At 39.0% G+C, this 23,151-nt stretch overlaps 3 protein-coding genes and 1 pseudogene across 3 annotated transcripts; 2 read left to right on the top strand and 2 right to left on the bottom strand.

Annotated features, from left to right (window-relative positions):
• Nucleotides 1–390: 390 nt before the first annotated feature.
• LOC137721134 (putative protein phosphatase 2C 75) lies at nt 391–2,999 on the top strand. Its single transcript, XM_088677560.1, has 5 exons — nt 391–852; nt 1,157–1,547; nt 2,163–2,252; nt 2,526–2,687; nt 2,778–2,999. The coding sequence occupies exons 1-5, from the start codon at nt 391–393 to the stop codon at nt 2,915–2,917; spliced, it is 1,245 nt and encodes a 414-aa protein (XP_088533686.1). The 3' UTR covers nt 2,918–2,999.
• A 300-nt stretch (nt 3,000–3,299) lies between these two features.
• On the bottom strand, nt 3,300–5,224 carry LOC137721133 (uncharacterized). Its single transcript, XM_088677512.1, has one exon. The coding sequence runs from the start codon at nt 5,196–5,198 to the stop codon at nt 3,300–3,302; it is 1,899 nt and encodes a 632-aa protein (XP_088533638.1). The 5' UTR covers nt 5,199–5,224.
• Nucleotides 5,225–5,314: 90 nt separating this feature from the next.
• LOC148698955 (glycosylinositol phosphorylceramide mannosyl transferase 1-like) lies at nt 5,315–7,318 on the top strand (annotated as a pseudogene).
• Nucleotides 7,319–7,359: 41 nt separating this feature from the next.
• On the bottom strand, nt 7,360–12,636 carry LOC137720780 (TMV resistance protein N-like). The gene is made up of 4 exons (XM_088692452.1): nt 11,941–12,636; nt 10,299–11,403; nt 9,868–10,182; nt 7,360–9,595 (listed from the first exon to the last, which is right to left on the bottom strand). Exons 1-4 carry the CDS (start codon nt 12,423–12,425, stop codon nt 7,643–7,645), a joined length of 3,858 nt encoding a protein of 1,285 aa, XP_088548578.1. The 5' UTR covers nt 12,426–12,636; the 3' UTR covers nt 7,360–7,642.
• Nucleotides 12,637–23,151: the final 10,515 nt, after the last annotated feature.

Here is a 23,151-nt window from a genome sequence, read left to right as displayed (position 1 = left end):
TACACCTTGCATATTAATCATTGTATTCATACATATTAATCATGTAATTTTCATTTTGTGCTTACTTTGTTTGATTTTACCATAAAATAATGGAATTTCAGTAAATCATTAATTTTCTGTTTCAATGCCACACAAGCTGACAAAGATGTTACTGACATCGACGGTTGCAACAATAGCAAGAAGGCCCCACGTAGTGGCTTCATAGCTCATGCAGAGCATTCTCGTGGCGCTTCCCAACCTTTCTCTCCTTCCACGAGTCACCACATTCTCCAGGACCTTCAACTTTCACGTTTCTCTGGTTTATCCCCTCTCTCATCACTCTCTCTATATCTTTCTCTGTCTAGATCTTCCCCTCTCTCTTTCTCTCTCTGAAACCCTAATCAAACAATTATGACCCGGCAGCGAGCTGAACTTGTTTCGTGGAAGATGAGGCTGAGGAAGGAGTGGATGTTTGATACTCCGGAGCAATGCCGAGAGCGCCGCCGTCGAAGAATAGAGATGAGGCGGGCCAGGTGGTCCAGCTCCCGCTACCGCCCACCCCCAGTACGTGGTGCTCAGCACATCTCAAACGATCATGATCAGACCTGTCTAATATTATCTGACGAGGAGGATGGAGGGCCAACTGATCATGAGGTGGCGGTGCAGCCTGCAGTACCACCTCCCTGTTATTTGCTTCATAGGAACCCAATGCCGGAATTCAGGACAATGTCGTTCAGTCGGCGTCCAGATCAGATGAGTGTGGAACTAAACGATACCGTGTTTGTGAAAGAGGACTTTTGCCGGCTCGATCATGTTCTCCATGGCCAGCCTATTCATTTCTTTGCTGTATATGACGGTCATGGACACCCTCATGTAAGTATTACGTAATTATATATTTATATAAGGATTTTTTTATGGTGAAAACATATTTGTCTCATCGAGACAAATTGTTTTCTTGTCAGGCATATAACATTTCTTGTCAGACTTATATCATAAGACGCTCTCATTGTATAAATTTGACAAGAGAACAAACGTTATATACTTTTAATTTCGTACCCTCTACATTAAGCTATAGCAAAATATTTAAAATTTTATTTAAGACCTTAGTTTAATGTGATAATTTTCCTACTTATGAACTGAGAAGAAGGGGACGTTGTGGTTAAATTCACATGTATAGGTGTCCACCGTTTGCAAACAACGGATGCACGAATTCGTAGCCGAGGAGCTGCGGCGCGTCTTTACCACCGTAGGGTGTGCGAATGGTGATGAAAACATGAACTTTGATTCGCAAGGGCAAGAGGAGGCGAGGTGGCCTGCTCTGGTACCGACGGCCCTAGAAAGGAGTTTCCAGAGGATGCATCGACTGGCCCAGGACACTTGCCCGTGTGGGAACATCGGGCACGCGTGCGGGTGCAAGCCCAATATCAACGCACTGCCTGTTGCGGGGTCCACTGCTGTTGTGGCAATATTGACAGCTCAGCATATTGTGGTTGCCAATTGTGGTTTCTCACACGCCGTTCTTGGCCGCGCTGGGCGTCCTTTCCCACTCTCCCATTATCACAAGGTTGGTTTTGTATACATTTGATTTGCCTTGCAATTTAATTATTTAAAATTGATCACTGAATTTCGTTTGCAATTAGTTTCTGAACTAAAACTGTTAATTGAGGTTTTTGAATTTTACAAAACGTAGACTATAGCTCTAGTATCATATAATTCCGTCTTTTTAACCATTAGATCATGATTTTTATACTTTCAACTAAATATTTGACTGTTAAAAAATCCATATAGTATCCGACACTCTGAATCATCCTAAAAAATCCCCTAAATTAGAGTGAAAGTTTAGAGACTAATTGTAGGTCCTATGTCATTGCATATAATCACATTGCCGAAAAATCTCGTGGAGGGACCAATAATGCTCGTTAAATTCATAGACCTTAAATAACGGCTATTTGGTTCATTGACGAAATCTACTTCAGGTGCACGTTCAAGTTTCAATTCGCTCTAATCTATCCTCCACATGCACTCCTTTCATTTTTTATTCCTAACCCTGGTATTTAATAAAACAAAGAAACATCAAATGGACCAAATATTAAAAAAGTGCATAAAAGAGAGAAAAAATATTAGAATTTTACATTCTAATTTTATTATCTATCAGTTGCAATCTGAGAGGTGGAATGAACAAGAAAGGATGCGTGCAGTCGATGGTCGGATGTTCTATCACAACGGCGTTCGTGTATATGGAACTCTCAACATGTCTCTTTCCCCATACCCAAGTAATCTTCAGTTATATCTCTTCTAATTAAAAATTAGTGTAATTAAGTTTCTGAAAAGATGTTGAGCCACAATTGGTGTTATTAGTGTTAATAATGAACTTGTTATACTATAAGTAGGGAATATGTAAATAAATGCACGTCTGGTAAGTGATAACATGAGTGAATTGGTAACATCATTTGAAGAAAATTTCATTCCGAAAAGCTTTCCTGCCTCTTCAATGTTAAGCTATTTCTTGGTGCTAATTATTTGATGGATTGTAAATTAATGAACAGTTGAGCACATTTATAAACCGGTTGTGACATTGGAACCTCATACTTCCATAATAAAAAGAGAAGGGGATCAAGATGAGTTCTTGATTCTAGCCAACGACGGCCTCTGGGATGTGGTGCCCGATGACATGGCCTGCAGGGTAGCTTGTACGTGTCTTAGAGGAGGTGGAGGTGGTGGCAACAGCGGCCATATGAATCGAGCTACAGCTTCAAATCCGAGGAACGTGGAGCACTGTCTTTGTCCTCCAAACACAGATGGCCATGAGAATGCGAGGGGTGGTGTGTTCCTATCGACAAAAAGCAACCTTGCAGCGACATTGTTGTGCCGCCTTGCATTAGCTCGTGGAAGCCACGGCGATATAAGTGTCATGGTTGTCGATTTGAAAAGTGGCTAACGGGTAGAAGAATGAAAAGGGGAGGGCAAATGGGAAGTTGCAATCGTTTGCCTTGAATACTTTGGCTGTTTAATTGGATTCGAGAAAGTCTCTTATAATGGTATCCAATGGCAGGAATAAAATGCTTAGAAATGTTGTCTCCTTCATTTTCTTATTTCAACTTTATATATTCAAAAATTTTAGTTCTTATTTTAGCCGAGTTTGAATTACCCTCATGATGATCATGTTGTTTAGATTAATTTAGTGTTCATGGTAAGAGAAAATAGGGCTAATTTAGCTAGCATGGAAATAGAAAGAAGAAATAATGGTCGAACTACAAGAATCTTTCAGTTCATAAAAAACAAATACACATGTTACAATTTGAGCGAAATACATCTAAAAATTAGCATGGAAACAGCAAGACTGAAGGATCTACACAAAGCTTTCGGTTCACAAAACAGATCTTGCTCAACATATCGCAACACCACTCTAGTTGGTCTGTTGTTACACTTGACATGTTCAAAACCCTAGAAACTAATTTCATGTCAACTTCAGAGAAGAAGTAAAGGTGATCATCTGTACCTTCTTCTTCTACATGCTTTCTGAATCTCTTGAGCATGCTGTTCCTACTCCTCAGTGTCTCTTTGAGCTTCATATTTTTCTTGTGAAGATCAGTTTGGACCTCAGCTAAAAGATTCAAATCCGTTTCTTGAAGGTGTTCTCGTCTTCCCTTTTGACTTGCATTAATCGCACTGCTAGCATATTTATCAGCTCGAATGAATTGCCACATTGTTGTAATTGATTCTTCCAGTTTATCTACTAGATCGTCACTCGAAATTATTTCTCCATCATCTCTACCTTTTCTTCTTGTTTTCCTTCTGTCTTTTAAACTGTCCCTTCGAACCACTGGAACTTGAAGAAGTAGAGACATCTTGTATCGATTATTGACATAATTTTCAACCCTTGTCGGTTCTTCAGTACATTCACCCTCCACAAATCTTTGCAAGTACTCTTTAAACTTCTGAAATTCACCCGCGACTTCATTATATGTAGCAGTTTTATATGGAGACTTCCACAGCTCCAAGGCCTTACCATACTGCCATTTAAGGAACTCCCACGAAAGGCACAACTGCCCCACATACACCACTTCTAACTCACTATGCAATTCTCTAAACTTCGCCGAAATTGGGTCAAAAAAATCGGAATCTTTATTTGATTTGCATCTCAAAAGGTTCCATGGGCGAAAGGACTTGCTACTTGAAAACGACTTGGGTGGTTTCTTGGACTGCAATAAACTTAGTGCATTCAACTTCTGGTTATTCAAGATATCGAAATTTCGCATACGTACGCTGTAGCTCTTGTAGAATTCGTCAAACTCTCCGATTCTACCATGGAGTATTTCATCAACCTTCCTTGGCTTCAAATCATCCAAATTCAAGAACTCGTAATCTTCGGGAATAGTAGATAGAGCATCAGTTCTGAGTCTCTTGAACTCCATTTTTAACTGTTCTATCAATTCTTGGTGCTCCCACAAAGCTTCCAATGTGTATGAATCCACATAATCTTTGGCTGTCTGGTTACTGTTATGACAATTGGATTTTTCAGAATCTTCTAAATCTAAACCCTCCGTTGGCTTTTCTTCAGGATTGTGATGATCATTCTTCTGCAGCTCTTCGGTTTCTTGAACTTCTTCCTTCATATCTTCTCCTTCATCCTCAAAACAATCAGTTTCGTACCCAACAGAATCGTAATCAGAATCTGAAGCCGAATCGTTTTCGTGACTCCCCAATTTCTCTCCGCCCGAACGAGGCTCCTCTCCCGTGACCAATTTCATCTCACGGGACTCATCTTTCTCGCATTCACCATGTCCAAAATCCTGTGGAGTTTCTTCATGAGCTTCTTCAACATTAAAGCTTGCGGCTTTAGCTTCTTCCATGAAGCAGCTAACATTCTTTGCAGCTTTCATCTGGTTAAACTTCTCAGCTAGGAACTCGTACTCTTCCAAGAGAGCCGAATCACCATTAGCATTATTCCCTTCATTGACTCTACTCAATAATTCTTTAGTCTGGAACTCAAACTTGAACACGAAATTCGGTTTCGACGCCTCTCCATCACCAACATCATCAAACTTCGAATCATCACCATCAATCTTCGAAATCTCATTGATTTCTCCCGAAGGAGGAGGGCTAGAACAACGGGAATTGTTCATCGGAGAACTCTTGTCGTGACGAAAACTCACGAGGAAGATTTTGCTGAAGAATCTGAACAAAGTAAGCATAAGTGAAGAGAAAAAAAGGGTCATCTTTGTTTGAAAAACCCAAACAGCAGCAGGAGCCATAACATTTCGGATGAGGTGTTTGCTTCTCTTTTCCTAAGCACTCTGGGAGAGATGCACTCCCCTTTGGGAATGGGAAAACAATGTCGTTTTATGCCTTTTCCTTCTTCGTTTTGGTACTTAATTTGAATTTACCAGTAAAAATCCTAGATTGAATGGGAAATGGGAAACTATATATTTGTGGAAAAATAAATGTTATTAATAAAATAAAATAAAAATAATTGGCGTGCTGACATTTTGACACGTGTACAACATCCCAAAAATCATCGGCATCCACGGCGGGACCTCTCGGCAGCTTTGAAGCCTGGTGGGCGCCACTAAGTTCAAGCTCATTGTGTGCGGTTTTATCTTCTCCGTCGTCGTTTTAGTCGCCTCCAGCCACAACTCCGTCGTGGGTCCTTGCATGACGGCGATGGTCATTTGACAAAAAAAAAATATTCAACTTTTTGATTCGGAATTAAATTTGGAAATATGGGAAACATAATTAATAGGTGCTGATGTCATGGAAGCTCAGCTCTGGTCTGATGCAATTCATGTGGCGGGTCGGACGGCGAACCGCTGTCGGATTGTCTGAAATCCCATCTCGAAAAGATTGGATTTTCCAAGTCACAAGCAGCTAAAAAACCATAACTTTAAGTTTAGCATAAACCAAGAAGACAATTTGAACACTAGGTTTAAGCCAATTCAGGGACTTTCACCGAACGCAGTATTCTCCGTCGACGATGATGTAAAAGTCCCGCGTCCCCACATTGCATTTCGCTTTCGCTGTCTGGCAATCTGAGTGCAATGCCGTTGTCGGGTTTGTTCCTCAAATGCAATGCTTGATAAGGAAGCTAGAACTTTTGCCTTTATAGTATGCTTCTACCAAACGATCCATTCTTTCATAGGAAATACTTGGATTTGTATACTTACAATATGCCCTCATCGATTCGTGATCATGTCACCAGGACCAGGGAGAGGTATTCTACATGTGGAATACATTTGTTGCCGATCTTTTGGTTTGGGTTTGCGGGATTCAATTGCTTGTGCGCTACGTTTTTGTACTTTTGATTTTCTGTGCTTGTGCAGAAACTGTTAAGATATCGCAATGTCATTGCTCGTTCCTATTGCCACCGTTGCTCCTCCAATTTGGGTCAAGGTACTTTGCATGTCCTTATCTTGACATGTCTTTATCTGAAAATTACAGTGGATAAGCCCGCTGAATTTGTGCAAATGTCGAAAAGACTACACTAGTCTAGATTAGGTAGATGTAAAAATTTTCTTTTTGGCGTAAGTGGGGTTTTCAATTGCTTTTCATATGCATCATCAGCGCACTCCGCATTCATCAGTAGCTTAGGTAGATGTAAAAATTTTAAGCACCTTTTCCTGTGAAGGAAATCAAATTACCATAGAGAAAAGAAGTCTTTCTCGCTGGGTGAAACCGTGGTATTCAATACAACGAACGAGATCTGCTAGCAGCCTTTTAAGTTTTACAGAGCATTGCATAGTTGACATCCATCTCGCCTTAACAAATACAACTGAAAACTAACAACTCAAAGTGTTAAAATTTCTCAATCTGGGGACAGATTACTTGGTACATGTTGTGTTGTGATTGCTTCCCTATACGATTTTTTGCCAATCTTTGTGCACCATTGATAGTGATGCCAGTTTTAGTTGCATGCTCACATAAAATCTGCCACTAAGATGTCAAGATTTTAAATCCCTTTATGTTACCAACCCAACTTATTCCGTACGGTGTTTTGGCAGTCTTCATGCCAAGAATTATTTGACAAGTATGATTATTTCTTTTGTTGGAAAAAATTGATCTTGAAGTCTGGCAAACATGCTTTTTCAGGGAAGATGTATGAGATTGGATCTTCTGGAATTAGCAGTCTAAAAGGGCACAGAAAGAGGAGGAATAATTAAGTGCCTCAACGATTTCATCTCTCTCTCCGAAAGATTGCCCCTTGTACCAACTAATGCTAAAGCTGTAGACGCTAGAATTGAACGGTTCTGGTGGTTTCAGGTTAGATTTATATATTTCTAGTATCTGTATTATATGCTGCTTGGAGAAGGACGTTTTCGCTGATAGAAAGTTAGGAACATGATTATACTCCCGAACCAGAATCCAGATTTGTTTACCGACCAGTTTCCAGAAAGAACACAAATTGATAAAATTATAGTTAACTCAACAGACAAATAATACAATCATCATCAGTTGAACAGGTGCCAACTTCGTAATACATACCTTATCAAAAGGAAAGAAAAAAACTTTTCAATACATACAAACAAGTAAATACTGACCACATACAGCACATAACTAAATAGAAGAGCTCTCAGAATACAGAAACCAACTCAAAACTTGAAAGAGTCGCAAACTCCACAAAAGAAAATCACCATTTCTTCCTCCTCCCATGTCCCAAGTGTTACCATTATATCAGTGATGATGCGCCAAATACCTTAATCCTCTTTAACCTGTGACCCACAGATGCAACCCCATATCCTCCTTCCTCTCGGGAGGTTGCCACAGCCTTCTCCTCATTGTCCTCGTTCTCTTCTTCATGTCTCGATGTCTCTAGATCACTCAAAATTGCCTCATCAGCCACCAACACATTCTCATCGTAGCTTGAGTCCATATCAAGCAAGGGTGCACTTTTTGGTCCATGATTGTTATCTTGATGTATAGCATTTTCCTCTAGGAACTCCAAATCCTCATCGGACTCCAAATCTTGCAACATTCTCTCTCTATAGCTTGACTCCTCACGATTCATCAGAATTTCTGAATCATCAACCCAGGTGAGAAAGGATTCCTCATCAGCCGTCGCCTCTTTTTGCTCATAGTTTGAGCCCATAATATCAATCAAAGGTGCAGTGCTTCGAAACTGAGCCAAATCCCCCAAAGTGCTAAAAAACCCCTGTTTTGGGAGGTAATAGCCTGTTGGTCCATGATTGTTATCTTTACGTATACCAGCTCCCCTTACGTCAAGGCGCTTCAAATACCACAAGTCCTTAGGCAACTTAGAAAGTTTTGAGCACCCGTTGAGAGTCAGCCATTCGAGACTTGCCAAATTACAGATATTGTCCGGAAGAGAGACAAGGCTCGTGCAGTTTTTCAAATTTAACGACACAAGCCCCTGAAGCCGTTCAATTGATGGGGGAAGCTCTCTGATAGATGTTTCATCCAAATCAAGGCTGGCCAATCGTTCCATGTTTTCCAAAAGGTCTGGAAACACCTTAAACTTTGTACAACCAGACAGAGAAAGATAGTTTAGGGACTTGAGTTGGCAAATGCTGCTTGTAAGGCGCTTGAAGTCTTTGCTATACCGCAACGTCAAGGTAACAAGCCCCCTAAGAGTATACACTGACAAGGGCAATTCTATAACTTTAATCCCTTCTAAATGAAACCTTGATGGATTCTTCGTATCATTAATTGCAGTCCAATCCAAGTGAAGCTCTGATAGGTTCTTCATAACTTCAAAATTTTCTGAAAACTGCTCCAGATTTGAGCAGCCAGATAGCTTAAGTGTTTGGAGAGATCTTATATGAAAGTTGCTTGGAAGAACCCTGAGTTCTCTACAGTCCTTCAGGTTCAAAGTAACAAGCCTTGTTAGATTGTTGATGGACGAGGGTAGCTCTTTAATTGCAGTCCCATCTAAATATAGCTCCAATAGGTTCTCCATAACTTCACGAATTTCTGGAAACTTTTCCAGATTTTTGCACCCCGAAAGATTAAGGATTCGAAGAGATCTCATATGAATGCTGATTGGAAGACTACGAAGTTTTGTGCACTGTTCTAGACTCAAACTCTCAAGGTTTTCAAGAGACCAAATCGATGGGCAAAGCTCTCTAACAGATGTCTCATCCAAGCGAAGCTCTCTTAATCCTTCCATATTTCCTACATTTTCCAGAAAGGTCTCAAGCTTTGAACAACCCGAAAGATTAAGAGATTTAAGGGACTTGAGCTGAACAATGTTGCTTGGAAGAATCTTAAGCTCTCTGCAGTATTCAAGGTTCAAAGTAACAAGACCCGTAAGGTTGTTAATTGAACGGGGAAGTTTTCTTATTGCGGTACCTTGCAAATAAAGCTCTGAAAGCTTCTCCATAACTTCTGAAATCTCTGGGAACTTGTCAATGAATGAGCAAAAAGAAAGATTTAAGGTTTGAAGAGATTTCATACGGCTGATGCTTGAAATAGTCTTGAGTTTGTCGCACCAACGTAGATCCAAGAGGACAAGTTTTTCAAGGGCTGAAATAGATGGGTGAACCTCAGATAAACATCTACAACCCTCAAGAATTAGTTTCTCAAGATTCTTTGCCTCAGTGAAGTCGGGAGTTTCCCTAAGTTGAGAGCCTTTTAAATTTATAACTTTCAACTTTTCCAGAGGCTGTCAACATACATCCACGAAAACAATTGTTACAAGGCATCCAAGACCTAAACCCATTTAAACGAAAGCATGTGCGATAAGGCTTTCAATTTTTCTCCCTATGCGCCCCCTTTTTAAAACTTTTTACCATTGAATTGAATAAATCAACGAATAATGAATTTACTAAAATAAACAAGGTGTGTAGAAGGAGAAAAATTAAGAATTCAAATCATTTCCTCACCAAATAAAAAAATAAATAAATAAAAAAACACATATGCAAATGATGATTGTACCTTAGTTCCCTTCCAAAGGTGTCCAACACGACTATATTGCATGTCAAGGTCAACAAGATTCTCCGTGTTAAAATTGGATGACAAAGAGTTCAGGGGGCAATTGGGCCAGAAGAGACAACTTAACTTTCCAGATAGAAACCTCAAATCCTCACATTGTTCTTGAGCAACATCTGAGGCGTCTTTTTTAGTTGGTAAGTAGTACGAGTGGACTCTGAGTAGTCTTAGTTTCGTCATTTTAGCAAAAGCTGCATCTAATTCTACCACATTGTTTGAGTCCGGCCAACGCACAATTATACTTTCAATTGCTTCCGTAGCCTGAAAAACCAAAACTAGCAAACTGAGTGAATGTAAACTTATTTAAGATTATAAAGCTAGTGCATGTTTCTCATGAATTGGTTCTTGGTCAAAGTTGAATATCCTATATATCTCACCGTTTTTTGAGCTAACACATGATGAACGTCTTCATAGCTCCACAACCTACTACGCCTCCCAGGCTCTCTTGTAGATTCCTGGCGTACAATTTCACAACCCATTTCCTCAAGTAAATCATGCATCTCGAGTATGTCGTCAGATGAGATAGTTACAAGAGCTCTACCAATTAGAACGTCTAATCCGGTATGGGGATGGAAGCCACAACCCTCCATAATCCTTGTTGCATAGTCTTTCTTCATTTGTTTAAAGAAACATGCAATATCAAGAAATATTTCCTTCTGTAAACCATCTAGTCCATCAAAGCTTGTTCGAAGGACTTTTTGAATTCCCAGGTGCGGGTTTCTCGATATCTTCTTTAACTCGTCTTTCCACACAAGTACACTTTTGTTATCGAGAAAAGCTCCCAAGACTTTAAGTGCTAAAGGCAGACCTTGGGCATACTTTATGAATTGGCTTGAAAGATCATTGTATTCTCCTGTGGGTTGCTTTGTACTGAAAGCATACTGCATAAACAGTTCAAGAGCGTCATCGTCATTTAACAACTCTGGCTTATACATCTGATCACCAAATCTACTTAGTGACTGTTTATCTCTAGTTGTTATAATGATTCGACTTCCGCCACCAAATGGAGGTTGTCGTCCAATTAAAGCTTCAATTTGGAATGGATTCTCCACATTATCAAGAACAAGTAAAACCTTTTTCTTACCAACTCTTTCGACCATCTTCTGAAAACCATTTCTCAAAATCTCTGAACTCCCCACCTTAGCATTCGTGATGCTAGATAGAATTTCCGCCTGCATATCTAATGGTGCCTCACCTGCATCAATCGTCGGGAAACGTCCCTTTACATTTTCAAGAAAGCAACGACCTTCGAAATGATGATTGATTTTGTCATACATAGCTCTGGCGATGGTGGTTTTGCCTATACCACCCATACCCCATATTCCAACAAAGCGAACATCATCCACCTCATGACATAATAGTGAATCCATTTTCTGTAAGCGGGAATCCATTCCAACCAAACCGTTCTTTTCACTTGATGAGTTGTTGATCAATTTATCAAAAATATCATCTACAATCAACTCAATAAGCTTGGCATCATCCCTGCAAATTTTGAAAAACATGCAGTAAGTAAAACCTGCTCTTTCCTCATCTTGAAAGAAGTAGAAAATATACAAATGATGTCGTCCCACGTGAAAAGTAAATTAAAAACAATTGAATTCTTCATCGCGAGATCTATATCAGTGGCTCCAAAGATTACAAATCAACCTTTCATTTGCGATAATTTTTTAAATCAGTTTCCTCTTCCCTTCTCATGGCATAGATAGGTGTGGTGGTGGAGAGTTTGTAGAGAGTTGGTGAGTCTTCAATTTTCTAGACAGTAGGTTGAGAGGCTCATCAATGTGGCCATCCTAACACCTAGGAAATCTTTTGGTTCTAGTTGTATTAACATTAATAACAAATTTAACATTAACATTTCAACAATATACGTATGAATAATATCACAAATTACAAAGAAAATTAGAATTATAGTCTATAAACGAAATAAGAATTTTCTTCAAAATTAAGAAGACCAAAACATGAAATTAGCTAAATTTCTAAACTAGTAAGTTAATAAGATTATGAAGGGGTGAGAGTTACTGGTAATTTCGTGAATCCCAGCCTGATAAATTGGGAGCTCTTTGTAGAGCGGACCTCCAGTGCTGAACCTCTTCCATGTCAGCGTTAGGATCATGTTCGTGCTTAGAAAAAGCTTCCCCAAAACTTCCCTCGAGTTTACGAACATGAGAAGGATCTACTTCATAGAAAACGGGGATCACAATCTGCTGCTTCTGATCCATGCAATGCAGGATCTGGGCGAGTTCTTTCAAGCACCATGTGGAAGAAGCGTAGTTTTGAGAAAAAACAACAATCGAAAGCCTTGACTCGCTAATAGCTTTCAGTAGTTGCGAAAGGTCGTTGCCTGTTCTGAGCTCTTCAGCGTCAACGAAGGTGTTGACTGAGTTGTGAACTAGAGCTTTGTAAAGATGGCCGATGAAGGTCTTCCGAGTGTCTTCGCCTCTAAAATTGAGGAAGACATCGTATTTCCAATCGAGAACAGATGAAGAAGACGAAGAATAAGCCATTGAGAAGAACAAGATCGACTTTCAAAATGACGTTGGATTAGATGGATGCTCAACGACTGAACTCCTTCACGGTTCTCTCTGGAAAATGATCCGAAAGGAAGAGTTGCCTCGGTGAAGGAGAAGGAGATGCATCTTCAAGGGGGCATCTCGGAATGTTCCCATAAAGAAACGGTCAACTTGGCCGAAAGTCCACTACAATTCAAAGAAAATAAGGAAACTAACGTAAATAGCTTGTTTAACAATAAGGACAAAATAAAAAGTAAAGTAAATAGTATCAGGATTAACTTTTTAGTGTAAAAATATGGTTTTTCGTTAAAATGAACAGTATGGTGAGTTTTTCGTTAAAACTCCCAAGAAAATAAGATTGAGCAAGTGCCCTTTACTACACTGTAGTGGAAAATGTTAAGTTCTTACATGACGGCGTGAGTTTGAACTCTATTGGTGATTAATCTAATATATAATCTAACAAAATTTATCGTTTCACAAAAAAAATAAATAAATAAAATAACATTGATATTTTGCAATAACTTGGAAGTTGCAACCACATGTAACAACCCTTAATGAGCTGTCTCATAAATCTTAATTATACATTTACCTCCATATTATTATTAAGTTTACTATTTGGGACTTTAAATTTACAGGGAGCCTGATAATTTCATGCCAAGTTTAAGTGCATGGTTCTGGTAGATGACTGAGGTAACTAGATTAATATTTTCGGTATATGTATAAACTGTTGGGACAAGGACGTTATCGCTATTCGCTGAGAGGGACATGACGGTGCTCTGGAACTAGAATCCAGATTGTTATTCAACCATGATCGCTTTAAAATTCAAAAGCATTGTTTGTTGTAATTTAAGGGTCAGCTTTGGCTGAAGTACACCTACCAATACAAAACAAAGAAATAAGTTACATCGATATATTATATTAATTAAAGATAATGTGAAGGGAGCATCTAATCATGTGGCTAGGCTAGTTGTTGATCAAAATATTAGAAACCAATCATGTCTCATAAATCTTATTTACCTTTACACAATATTTAGATGAAGAAATTTAATTTTACTATGGAACTTTAAAATAACAGAAATTGAAATGACGAAATTTTATTTTCTAGAATTTGTGAATTTTCTTGTTTGGTTAACATAAAAGAACAATAGAATTGAATACGGAATTTGTTATTTTTAAACCTTCAATCATAGAAATTGAGAAATAATACCTATTTACATGGAATTTAAACTTGGGAATTGAAGATCCCAAATTCCATGTTTTTTTTTTTTTCCACGCGGAAATTCTAAATTTTTACGTTTATAAATCCAAACAAGGGAATTGGTGCATGTCAATTTACAAATTCTAAATTTATTTCCCTCATCCAAACATAATGTTATGTTTACGGGCTGTAATGAGTATGGTTGTCAAGTAGTTAGGTAACCCTAAAGAGTTGATGGTTTAGCGAGGAGAAGGAATCAAGGAAACGAGGAAAGAATTTGACTTGAGTGTAGCTTATAATATTGAATATTTTGACGGAAGTTCTAACGGAATTGATGAAAAAAAAGACCATAGCTGCACATTTTAATAAATATGAAATTGTTTGACAGATCAATGTATTCTTTTGTGGATTGCATTGTACTCAAAGCATACTGCATAAACAATTCAAGAGCATCATCTTCATTTAACAACTCAGGCTTATATATATCTGATCACCAAATCTACTTAGCGACTGTTTGTCTCTAATTGTTATAATGGTTCGACTTCCGCCACCAAATGAAGGTTGCTTTCCAACTAACGGTTCAATTTGGGATGAATTCTCCACATTATCATGGGCAATTTAAACTTTTTTCGTACCAACTCTTTCCATCATCTTCTGGAAACCGTTTCTTTAAATCTCTGAACTCCCCACCTTCGTATTTGTGATACGAGATAGAATTTCTGCCTGTATGTCTAGTGATGCTTCACCAGCATCAGTTGACGGAAAATGTCCTTTGACATTTTCAAGAAAGCAACGACCTTCGAAGTGATGATGATTACCGGGCATACCCCATATTCCGACAAAGCGAACCCCACCCGCCTCAGGACATAATGTTGAATAATTGGCCAAGTGGCCAAGTGGACAAGTCCAAGAAAACTTTAGATTAAACAAACCAAAGGTGGAGACAACACATTCCTTGTTTTGGGGAGGAAAATGGGAAAAGTTGTTTTGTTGTCTTCAACCCGTGAGTGTTGTTTCATTAAAGAAAAGATAAGTTGGTTTTGAAGAAAAGAGAAAAAGTGAGAGCTCATTTATTGTTCGGCTGAGAAGAAAGAAGAGAGAAAAGAGAGCTTTTCTTCAGAGAGCAAGGGAGAGTTGCAGAGAAAAAGGGGAGAGTTGCAGAGAGCCCAAAAAGAAAAACAAAGTTGCTGCTTCAATTGGTTAGTAATCATCCACCAAAGTAGTTGTTGTTGTAATAGCTTTGAGCTATATGTATAGAGAAGAAATTATTCATTATATTTCTTTCTCTATTTGTTTCTTTGGTGTGTGAGAGTTATTGGGTGTATTGGGCTTTTGGGTTGTGAGATTGCCAACACTTTGTAAACTCCCATTTGGTTGATAGTGGATTATTGGGTGAGCTCCTACTGCTCCGAGGACGTACTCCAGTTACACTGACTGTGGAGGAACCTCGTTAAAATCTTTGTGTCTTTTATATTTTGTTCTTGCATTTCCATTTGATAAATTTCCTGTGGGCTATCTTGAGTTGGTTCCAAAAGATTTTGGTGCTATCCTAGCACAACAATTGGTATCAGAGCACTGGTTGCTCTTGGGTACTGTCTAATTGCCAAAAAATGTCAGACGGGCAGGATGATAATCCTTTTGGAAGCAGCTCCGGATTTGCAAGAACTACGGTGCAAAATGCAAAGTTTGAAGTTGAAAAGTTTGATGGCACAAACAACTTTGGGATGTGGCAATGTGAGGTCAAAGATGTGTTGGCTCAACAAGATCTACTTGCCGCTTTGGGAGAGAAGCCGGAAGCTATGTCGAAGCCGGAATGGGAGAAATTAAATTTGTGGGCTTGCTCTTCAATTCGGTTGTGCCTTGCAAAAACTCAGAAGTATTTTGTGATGCGGGAGACATTGGCAAGTGTGTTGTGGCAAAAATTGGAAGACAAGTATATGACGAAGAGTGCAGAGAACCGGCTACACTTGAAGAAAAAGCTCTACCGCTTCCAATACAAAGAAGGTACAAAAATGATTAGACACCTTGATGCTTTTAATAAGTTGATTGCCGACTTGTTAAATTTAGATGAGGATATTAAGGATGAAGATAAGGCCTTAATATTGTTGAATTCCTTGCCGGACTCTTATGAGCATTTTGTTACCACTATTATGCATGGTAAAGAAACTGTGAAATTTGAAGATGTGTCAAATGCCTTGATGAATTATGAAATGAGGCATAGAGATAAAAATCATGATAGTACCTCTGAAGCTTTATTTGTTAGAGGTAGATCATCGGAGAGGAGATCCTCTTCTAGCAGGAAAAAATCACAGTCTCGACCTAGAGGAAACTCTAAAGGTAGAAAACCTTTGGAAAGGGATGAATGTGCCTTTTGTCGTAATAAGGGTCATTGGAAGAAAGATTGTCCTAGATTGAAGACCAAAGGCAAAGAAAGTTCTGAAGCTAATGTTGCTGAGGTTGAAATAGATTTTTCTGATTTTGCTTTAACCACTTCCTCATCATTTGATTGTGCTACTAAGTGGGTGTTGGATACGGGTTGTACTCATCATATGACTCCTCACAAGGATTGGTTTTCAAGCTTGAAAGAGTTTGATGGCGGTGTTGTGTTCATGGGAGATGACAATCCTTGCACAACAAAAGGGATTGGTACAGTCCGTTTGAAGTTGCATGATGGCATGGTTAAAGAGTTGACAGGTGTTCGGTATGTACCGAATTTGAAGAAAAATCTTATTTCTTTGGGAACTTTGGAAGCCAAGGGCTTCAGGTTTCATTCAGATGGGCAGACATTGAAGGTGACTTATGGTGCACTTGTTGTGATGAAAGCTCCTCGATGTGGCCATTTGTATTTATTGCAAGGAAGCACTGTGACAGGTGAAGCATCTGTAGTCTCAGAAAATATGGGCACATCCGATTCTGATACTACTAGACTGTGGCATATGAGATTAGGCCATGCCGGTGAGAAAGCTCTACAAGGGCTTGTGAAACAAGGTCTTCTAAAAGGTGCCACGACTTGTAAGCTTGATTTCTGTGAGCATTGTGTCTTGGGGAAGCAAACTAGAGTGAAGTTTGGTACTGCTGTACATCAGACGAAGGGCATTCTTGATTATGTGCATTCGGATGTTTGGGGTCCTACAAAGACTCCCTCTTTGAGTGGTAGACATTGGTTCGTGACCTTTGTTGATGATTATTCAAGAAGGTCTTGGGTCTACACTATGAAGCACAAGAGTGAGGTGTTAAGCATTTTCTTGGGTTGGAAGAAAATGGTTGAGAACCAGACTGGGAGAAAGATTAAGATTTTGAGATCGGATAATGGTGGTGAATACACATCCGACCCTTTCTTTAAAGTTTGCAAAGAAGAAGGGATTGTAAGACATTTCAGTGTCAAGGGAACTCCACAACAAAATGGAGTTGCAGAAAGATTGAATCGAACCTTGCTTGAGAAGGTTAGATGCATGTTATCTCAGTCGGGTTTGAGCAAGTCATTTTGGGCAGAGGCAGTTACTTATGCATGTCACATCATCAACCGGTTACCCTCAGCTGTTGTTCAGGGTAAGACACCAATGGAGGTATGGTTTGGAAAACCCTCTTCTGATTATGACTATATTCGTATTTTTGGTTCACCTGCTTATTTTCATGTAACTAAAAATAAACTTGATCCTAGAGCCAAAAAGGCTATCTTTCTTGGTTTTAGTAGTGGTGTCAAAGGTTACAGGTTGTGGTGCCCAGAGATGAAAAAACTTGTAATCAGCAGAGATGTGACATTTGATGAAGAAAATATGTTCAGAGACTCTGAAAAGAATGTGAAAGATGTCCAACAGGTGGAGCTTGAGAAAGTTGCCTCTAGTATTTCAAATCTTATTTCCGCTGATGTCGAAGCCACTACAAGTGAAGAAGTGGGAGACCATGAGGATGTTGAAGAAGTTGAACTTGAAGATTCTATTCAAGTTGAAGAGCAAGTTTCACCTCAAGAGTCTATTGCCAAGAACAGAAGAAAAAGACAAATTACCAAGCCAGCTCGGTATAGTGACTATGTTGCTTTTGCTCTTCCTATTATCACTGATGAGATTCCATCCAATTTTGAGGAAGCCATTGAGAGTGAGAAAAAGGAGAAATGGTGCAATGCCATGGGTGATGAGATGAATTCTCTCTTGAAGAACAAGACTTGGGAGTTAGCTAAATTGCCTAAGGATAAGAAAGCTATTGGTTGCAAATGGGTGTATGCCAAGAAGGAAGATGCTGATGAGAAAAACAATGTCAGATTCAAAGCAAGATTAGTTGCTAAAGGGTATGCACAAAAGGAGGGCATTGACTACAATGAAATCTTTTCTCCAGTTGTGAAGCACTCCTCAATTCGCATTATGTTAGCTCTTGTTGCACAATATAATCTTGAACTTGTGCAACTTGATGTGAAGACGGCTTTCCTACATGGTGATTTGGATGAAGAGATTTATATGTGTCAACCAGATGGGTATAAAGTGAAAGGGAAAGAGAATTTGTTTTGCAAGTTGAAGAAATCACTTTATGGCTTGAAGCAATCTCCAAGACAATGGTATTTGAGGTTTGATAAATTTATGAGAGGCCAAAATTATTCTAGAAGTCAATATGATCATTGTGTGTACTTCAAGAAGTTGCAAGATGGGTCTTTCATTTATTTGTTGTTATATGTTGATGATATGTTGATTGCCTCAAATAATGTCGAAGAGATTGATAAATTGAAGAATCAAATGAAGAATGAGTTCGAGATGAAGGATCTTGGTGAAGCAAAGAAGATCCTTGGCATGGAGATCACTAGAGACAGAGAGAAGGGTTTGGTTTGTTTGAATCAAAGACAATACCTTGAGAAGTTGATTCGGAAGTTTGGAGTTCATGATTCAACTAAACCGGTTAGTACTCATTTGGCTCCTCATTTTAAATTGAGTTCTCTACAATGTCCTAAAGCTGATAAGGAGAAGCTGCAAATGAAAAATATACCATATGCAAATTTGGTTGGTAGTTTGATGTATGCAATGGTATGCTCTAGACCGGATATTGCTCATGCAGTTGGCATGGTGAGTCGATATATGCATAATCCTGGTAAAGAGCATTGGAATGCAGCTAAGTGGATATTGAGGTATCTCCATGGTACTCGAGACGTTGGTTTATGCTTTGAGAGAGATGACTCTGGTATTGGTCATTTTGCAGTTGGTTATGTTGATTCAGATTATGCAGGTGATCTAGATGGAAGGAAGTCTACTACAGGCTATGTGTTTACTATGGCTAAAGGGCCAGTTTGTTGGAGGTCCATTTTGCAGTCGTCTGTTGCTTTGTCTACTACAGAGGCTGAATATATGGCAGTTGCTGAAGCTATAAAGGAGGCCATTTGGATACATGGGCTGATTAGAGATTTGGGGGTTGATCAGAAGCAGGTGGAGGTGCATTGTGATAGTCAGAGTGCCATTTATTTGGCTAAGTATCAGGTTCATCATGCGAGGATCAAGCACATAGATGTGCGTTATCACTTTGTTCGTGAAGTTGTTGGTGAAGGAGAAATCATTCTCCAGAAGATTCCAACTAAAGACAACCCCGCTGATATGTTGACTAAGGTTGTTGGTGTAGCCAAGTTTGTTCATTGCTTGAACTTGGCTCACATTTTGCCTATATAAAGAAGGCGTTGAGCAGTAGGAGTTTTGGAGCATTTGGCTCGGCATGAGTTGTTCTCTTGCTAGTGATTGGGAGTGTTTTTTGTGTTGATTGTGTTGGTTGGCTTATCATGGCGTTTTCGGAACTTGGCCAAGGTGGAGATTGTTGAATAATTGGCCAAGTGGCCAAGTGGACAAGTCCAAGAAAACTTTAGATTAAACAAACCAAAGGTGGAGACAACACATTCCTTGTTTTGGGGAGGAAAATGGGAAAAGTTGTTTTGTTGTCTTCAACCCGTGAGTGTTGTTTCATTAAAGAAAAGATAAGTTGGTTTTGAAGAAAAGAGAAAAAGTGAGAGCTCATTTATTGTTCGGCTGAGTAGAAAGAAGAGAGAAAAGAGAGCTTTTCTTCAGAGAGCAAGGGAGAGTTGCAGAGAAAAAGGGGAGAGTTGCAGAGAGCCCAAAAAGAAAAACAAAGTTGCTGCTTCAATTGGTTAGTAATCATCCACCAAAGTAGTTGTTGTTGTAATAGCTTTGAGCTATATGTATAGAGAAGAAATTATTCATTATATTTCTTTCTCTATTTGTTTCTTTGGTGTGTGAGAGTTATTGGGTGTATTGGGCTTTTGGGTTGTGAGATTGCCAACACTTTGTAAACTCCCATTTGGTTGATAGTGGATTATTGGGTGAGCTCCTACTGCTCCGAGGACGTACTCCAGTTACACTGACTGTGGAGGAACCTCGTTAAAATCTTTGTGTCTTTTATATTTTGTTCTTGCATTTCCATTTGATAAATTTCCTGTGGGCTATCTTGAGTTGGTTCCAAAAGATTTTGGTGCTATCCTAGCACAACACATAATAGTGAATCCATTTTCTGTAAGCGGATACATTCCAATCAAGCCATTATTTTCACTTGATGAGATGTTTATCAATTTCTTATAAGTATCTTGTACAATGTTCTCAATAAGCTTGGCATCATCCCTATGAAATTTCAAAAGGAGTATAAAAAAGGAGTCAGAGCAAGCCATAATGTCCTACGGCCGCTAGCAAAATATGTATTGACACACTGATCACACTGAGCTAAAACTTAATTGTGTTCTTCAAATCAAGCTAAAATTTACTTTAACCTGCATGCAAATTTCTGCATATTTGTCAATTTTTATGTTTGTGACTATTGTATTAATCAGTTGCTCTTAACTTTTCACAGATGGCATAGATCTAGGCGGATTACATCATTTATATGTTTTACTAGCATCATAGATATGTATCAACTGTATAAACAATTAATTTTAGCTAAACTAAAAGCCTAAAACTAATTAATTAGATTATAAAGAAAGTGAGAGTTACTTGTAATCTCGCGAATCCCAGCCAGATAGATTGGCTGCCCTAGTTAGAGCGAACCTCCAGTGCCGCACCTCTTCCATGCTGGCGTTAGAATCCTGCTCATGTTTAGAAAAAGTTTCTGCAAAACTTTCCTCTGAGTTTACGAACCTGACTTGGATTAACTTGGTAAAAAACGGGCACCATAATCTGCTCCTGTGTATCCATGAATTCCAGGATTTGAACAGGTTCTTTCAAACACCATGTGGAAGAAGCGTAGTTTTGAGAAAAAACTACAATCGAAAGCCTTGAGCCCTTAATAGCTAGACAGCAGCTGCGAAAGGTTGTTGCCTTTTCGTAGCTCTTCATCATCGATGAAGGTGTTGATTGAATACTGAACCAGAGCTTTGTATAGATGGCTGATAAAGATCTTGCGAGTGTCCTCGCCTCTAAAATTAAGGAAGACATCATATTTCCAACAGCGGGCAGGGCCAGACGAAGAAGAAGAAGGATAAGCCATTAGCAAGCACAAGATTGAGTGCAGCTGGTGAAAGGTGATCGGCTAGCCTACTAGTGGCAATGCGAAGCACAAAATTGATTTATATCTCATGTTTCATCCCTGGAACCATCAACTCCAAATTTCTAACAAGGAATTTATTCCCTTGGAATCATCGTCTGCAATGTGTCATCTTGTTCGGCTTTTGTCTCTTCGTTTTTTTTTTTTTTTTTTTTTTTTTTTTAGCCCTAGGCCTTTAGCAAGCATATAATGTCAAGGTGTTGATTATCTGATAAACTGGCACCCGGGAAGTCGATGAATCAAATTTTTATTTTCTTTTGTAAAATTGGTTTATTATTCACTGTGGTGTGTTGGCATACGTATGCTTTGGAGTTGGAGGCCCAAAAACTTAGCAGATTCTGTTGTTTGGAAATGTGTAAGGTCCATTGACGATGAGTCCGAGAAGGGCTCATGAGCATTGGTCTCTGACTTTCCGTCCATGGGCATCAAGTGCTAGTGTGAAGATGGTGAGTAAAAATATTTTCAACTTGCAAATTGTTATTCAGATTCTTTAGCAAGGTTGAGTCCATTAACATAAAAAGAAAGTTTTTTAAGAGTCTGAATAATAGTTCTAACTAATCAAATAAACCGTGTCACATTCCAACTAGCCTCTTTCGGGTTAAGAAATGATAGAGAACCAATAGTTTGTCACCAATTATCTTTTAAAATAAATAAATAAAAATAAACCATGCGACATACGTTAGAATTATGTAAGAGTCGTGTAAGAAACAATTATTAGTGTAAATTAATGTGGTGGAGTAGTTGGGAACTTGGATGATCATTTAGATAAAACTTGTTTTTTGGAGGGGGTGGGTGAGATTTTGGGCAATTTCAATGGGTTTGTAATCTGCTCAAGGTACGCAAGTCAATCACACAAGCAAGCTTATGTAATCTAAATTAAGTTAAAACGAGCTATGCCTAAATATCAATTCATCACAAAGTAATCGTAAATGGACAAAACTTAGTTACTCACGGAAGAATACTTAATCTACCGATCATCCTGCGTGATCCAATAAAAATTTAACACATGTAATATGAGATCATCACCATTCACCAAACACCATCCTGTCTTGCTGACCAAACATCCACCCCTCCATTTGAACCTATGACCAATCACCATCCTTCTTCCCCTCCTTCCAAACAGCATAGCAGATTCTGTCAACCCCATTGACCCAACTCCATCACAACCTATAATCTGACCACAAATTACTTAATCATCCAAACTAAAATCGACTTGTTGTCGTCGAAGAGAAGGACTGGCTTCTCCAATTACAACTATTTTGATATATAGCATCAATGACACACCCCGACCGAGATCAGGGCATGCTGGCCGTCACTCGAAGGTGACGTAGCCATGTGCGCGTGCGGAAGCTATTAAGATAGTAATATAAAAGTACTAATAATTAAAAACTAACTAGCATACAAGGTACTAGTGTATGTGAGACACAATTCAGAGCAAGTCTACTACAGTCCAAAAGGAAAAGATACGACATATATACACCCGAAGGTGACCCTACAATGGTAAGTGTCTGTCAGAAATGCCGGGACGCCCTCTGGGAAAAACCACCGAACTTGCTAGACCACTAGAACCTGGAGGGGCGCAAAAACAAAAGCGTGAGTGGGCAAAAACAAAGCTCTTTGAAAACTCTTTAGCAAAATACATTCTAACCCCTCGCCGTAAAACCTGTATACTTCCCAGAAAATGAACATATATACGTATGTATAGATATGTCAATCATGCTCCATGATATGCCATTCATGCTCACAATATGCCATTCATGCTTGAGAATATGCCATAACAGAATCTCATAATAAATGTAAATGCTCAAGCGTAATCACAACAATAACATATAATCTGGCAGCTGGGAGTCACCTAACGTGACATGTACCGCTGCCTATAGAGCTCTAATCTCAACTCAATATCTGAATCTGCACACGAGTCGGAGCCACTTAACGTGGTTTGTACGACAGGCTGGTTTAATATATATATGTATGCTCTAGTGCTACGATCACGTGAAGCTGGGCGAT

Source organism: Pyrus communis, chromosome 1 (assembly GCF_041283825.1).
Source record: "Pyrus communis isolate YQ-2024b chromosome 1, ASM4128382v1, whole genome shotgun sequence".
In the NCBI taxonomy this organism is placed as follows: Eukaryota; Viridiplantae; Streptophyta; class Magnoliopsida; order Rosales; family Rosaceae; genus Pyrus; species Pyrus communis.
Note: the sequence above shows the minus strand (reverse complement) of the source record. Positions and strands in the feature narration are given on the sequence as shown.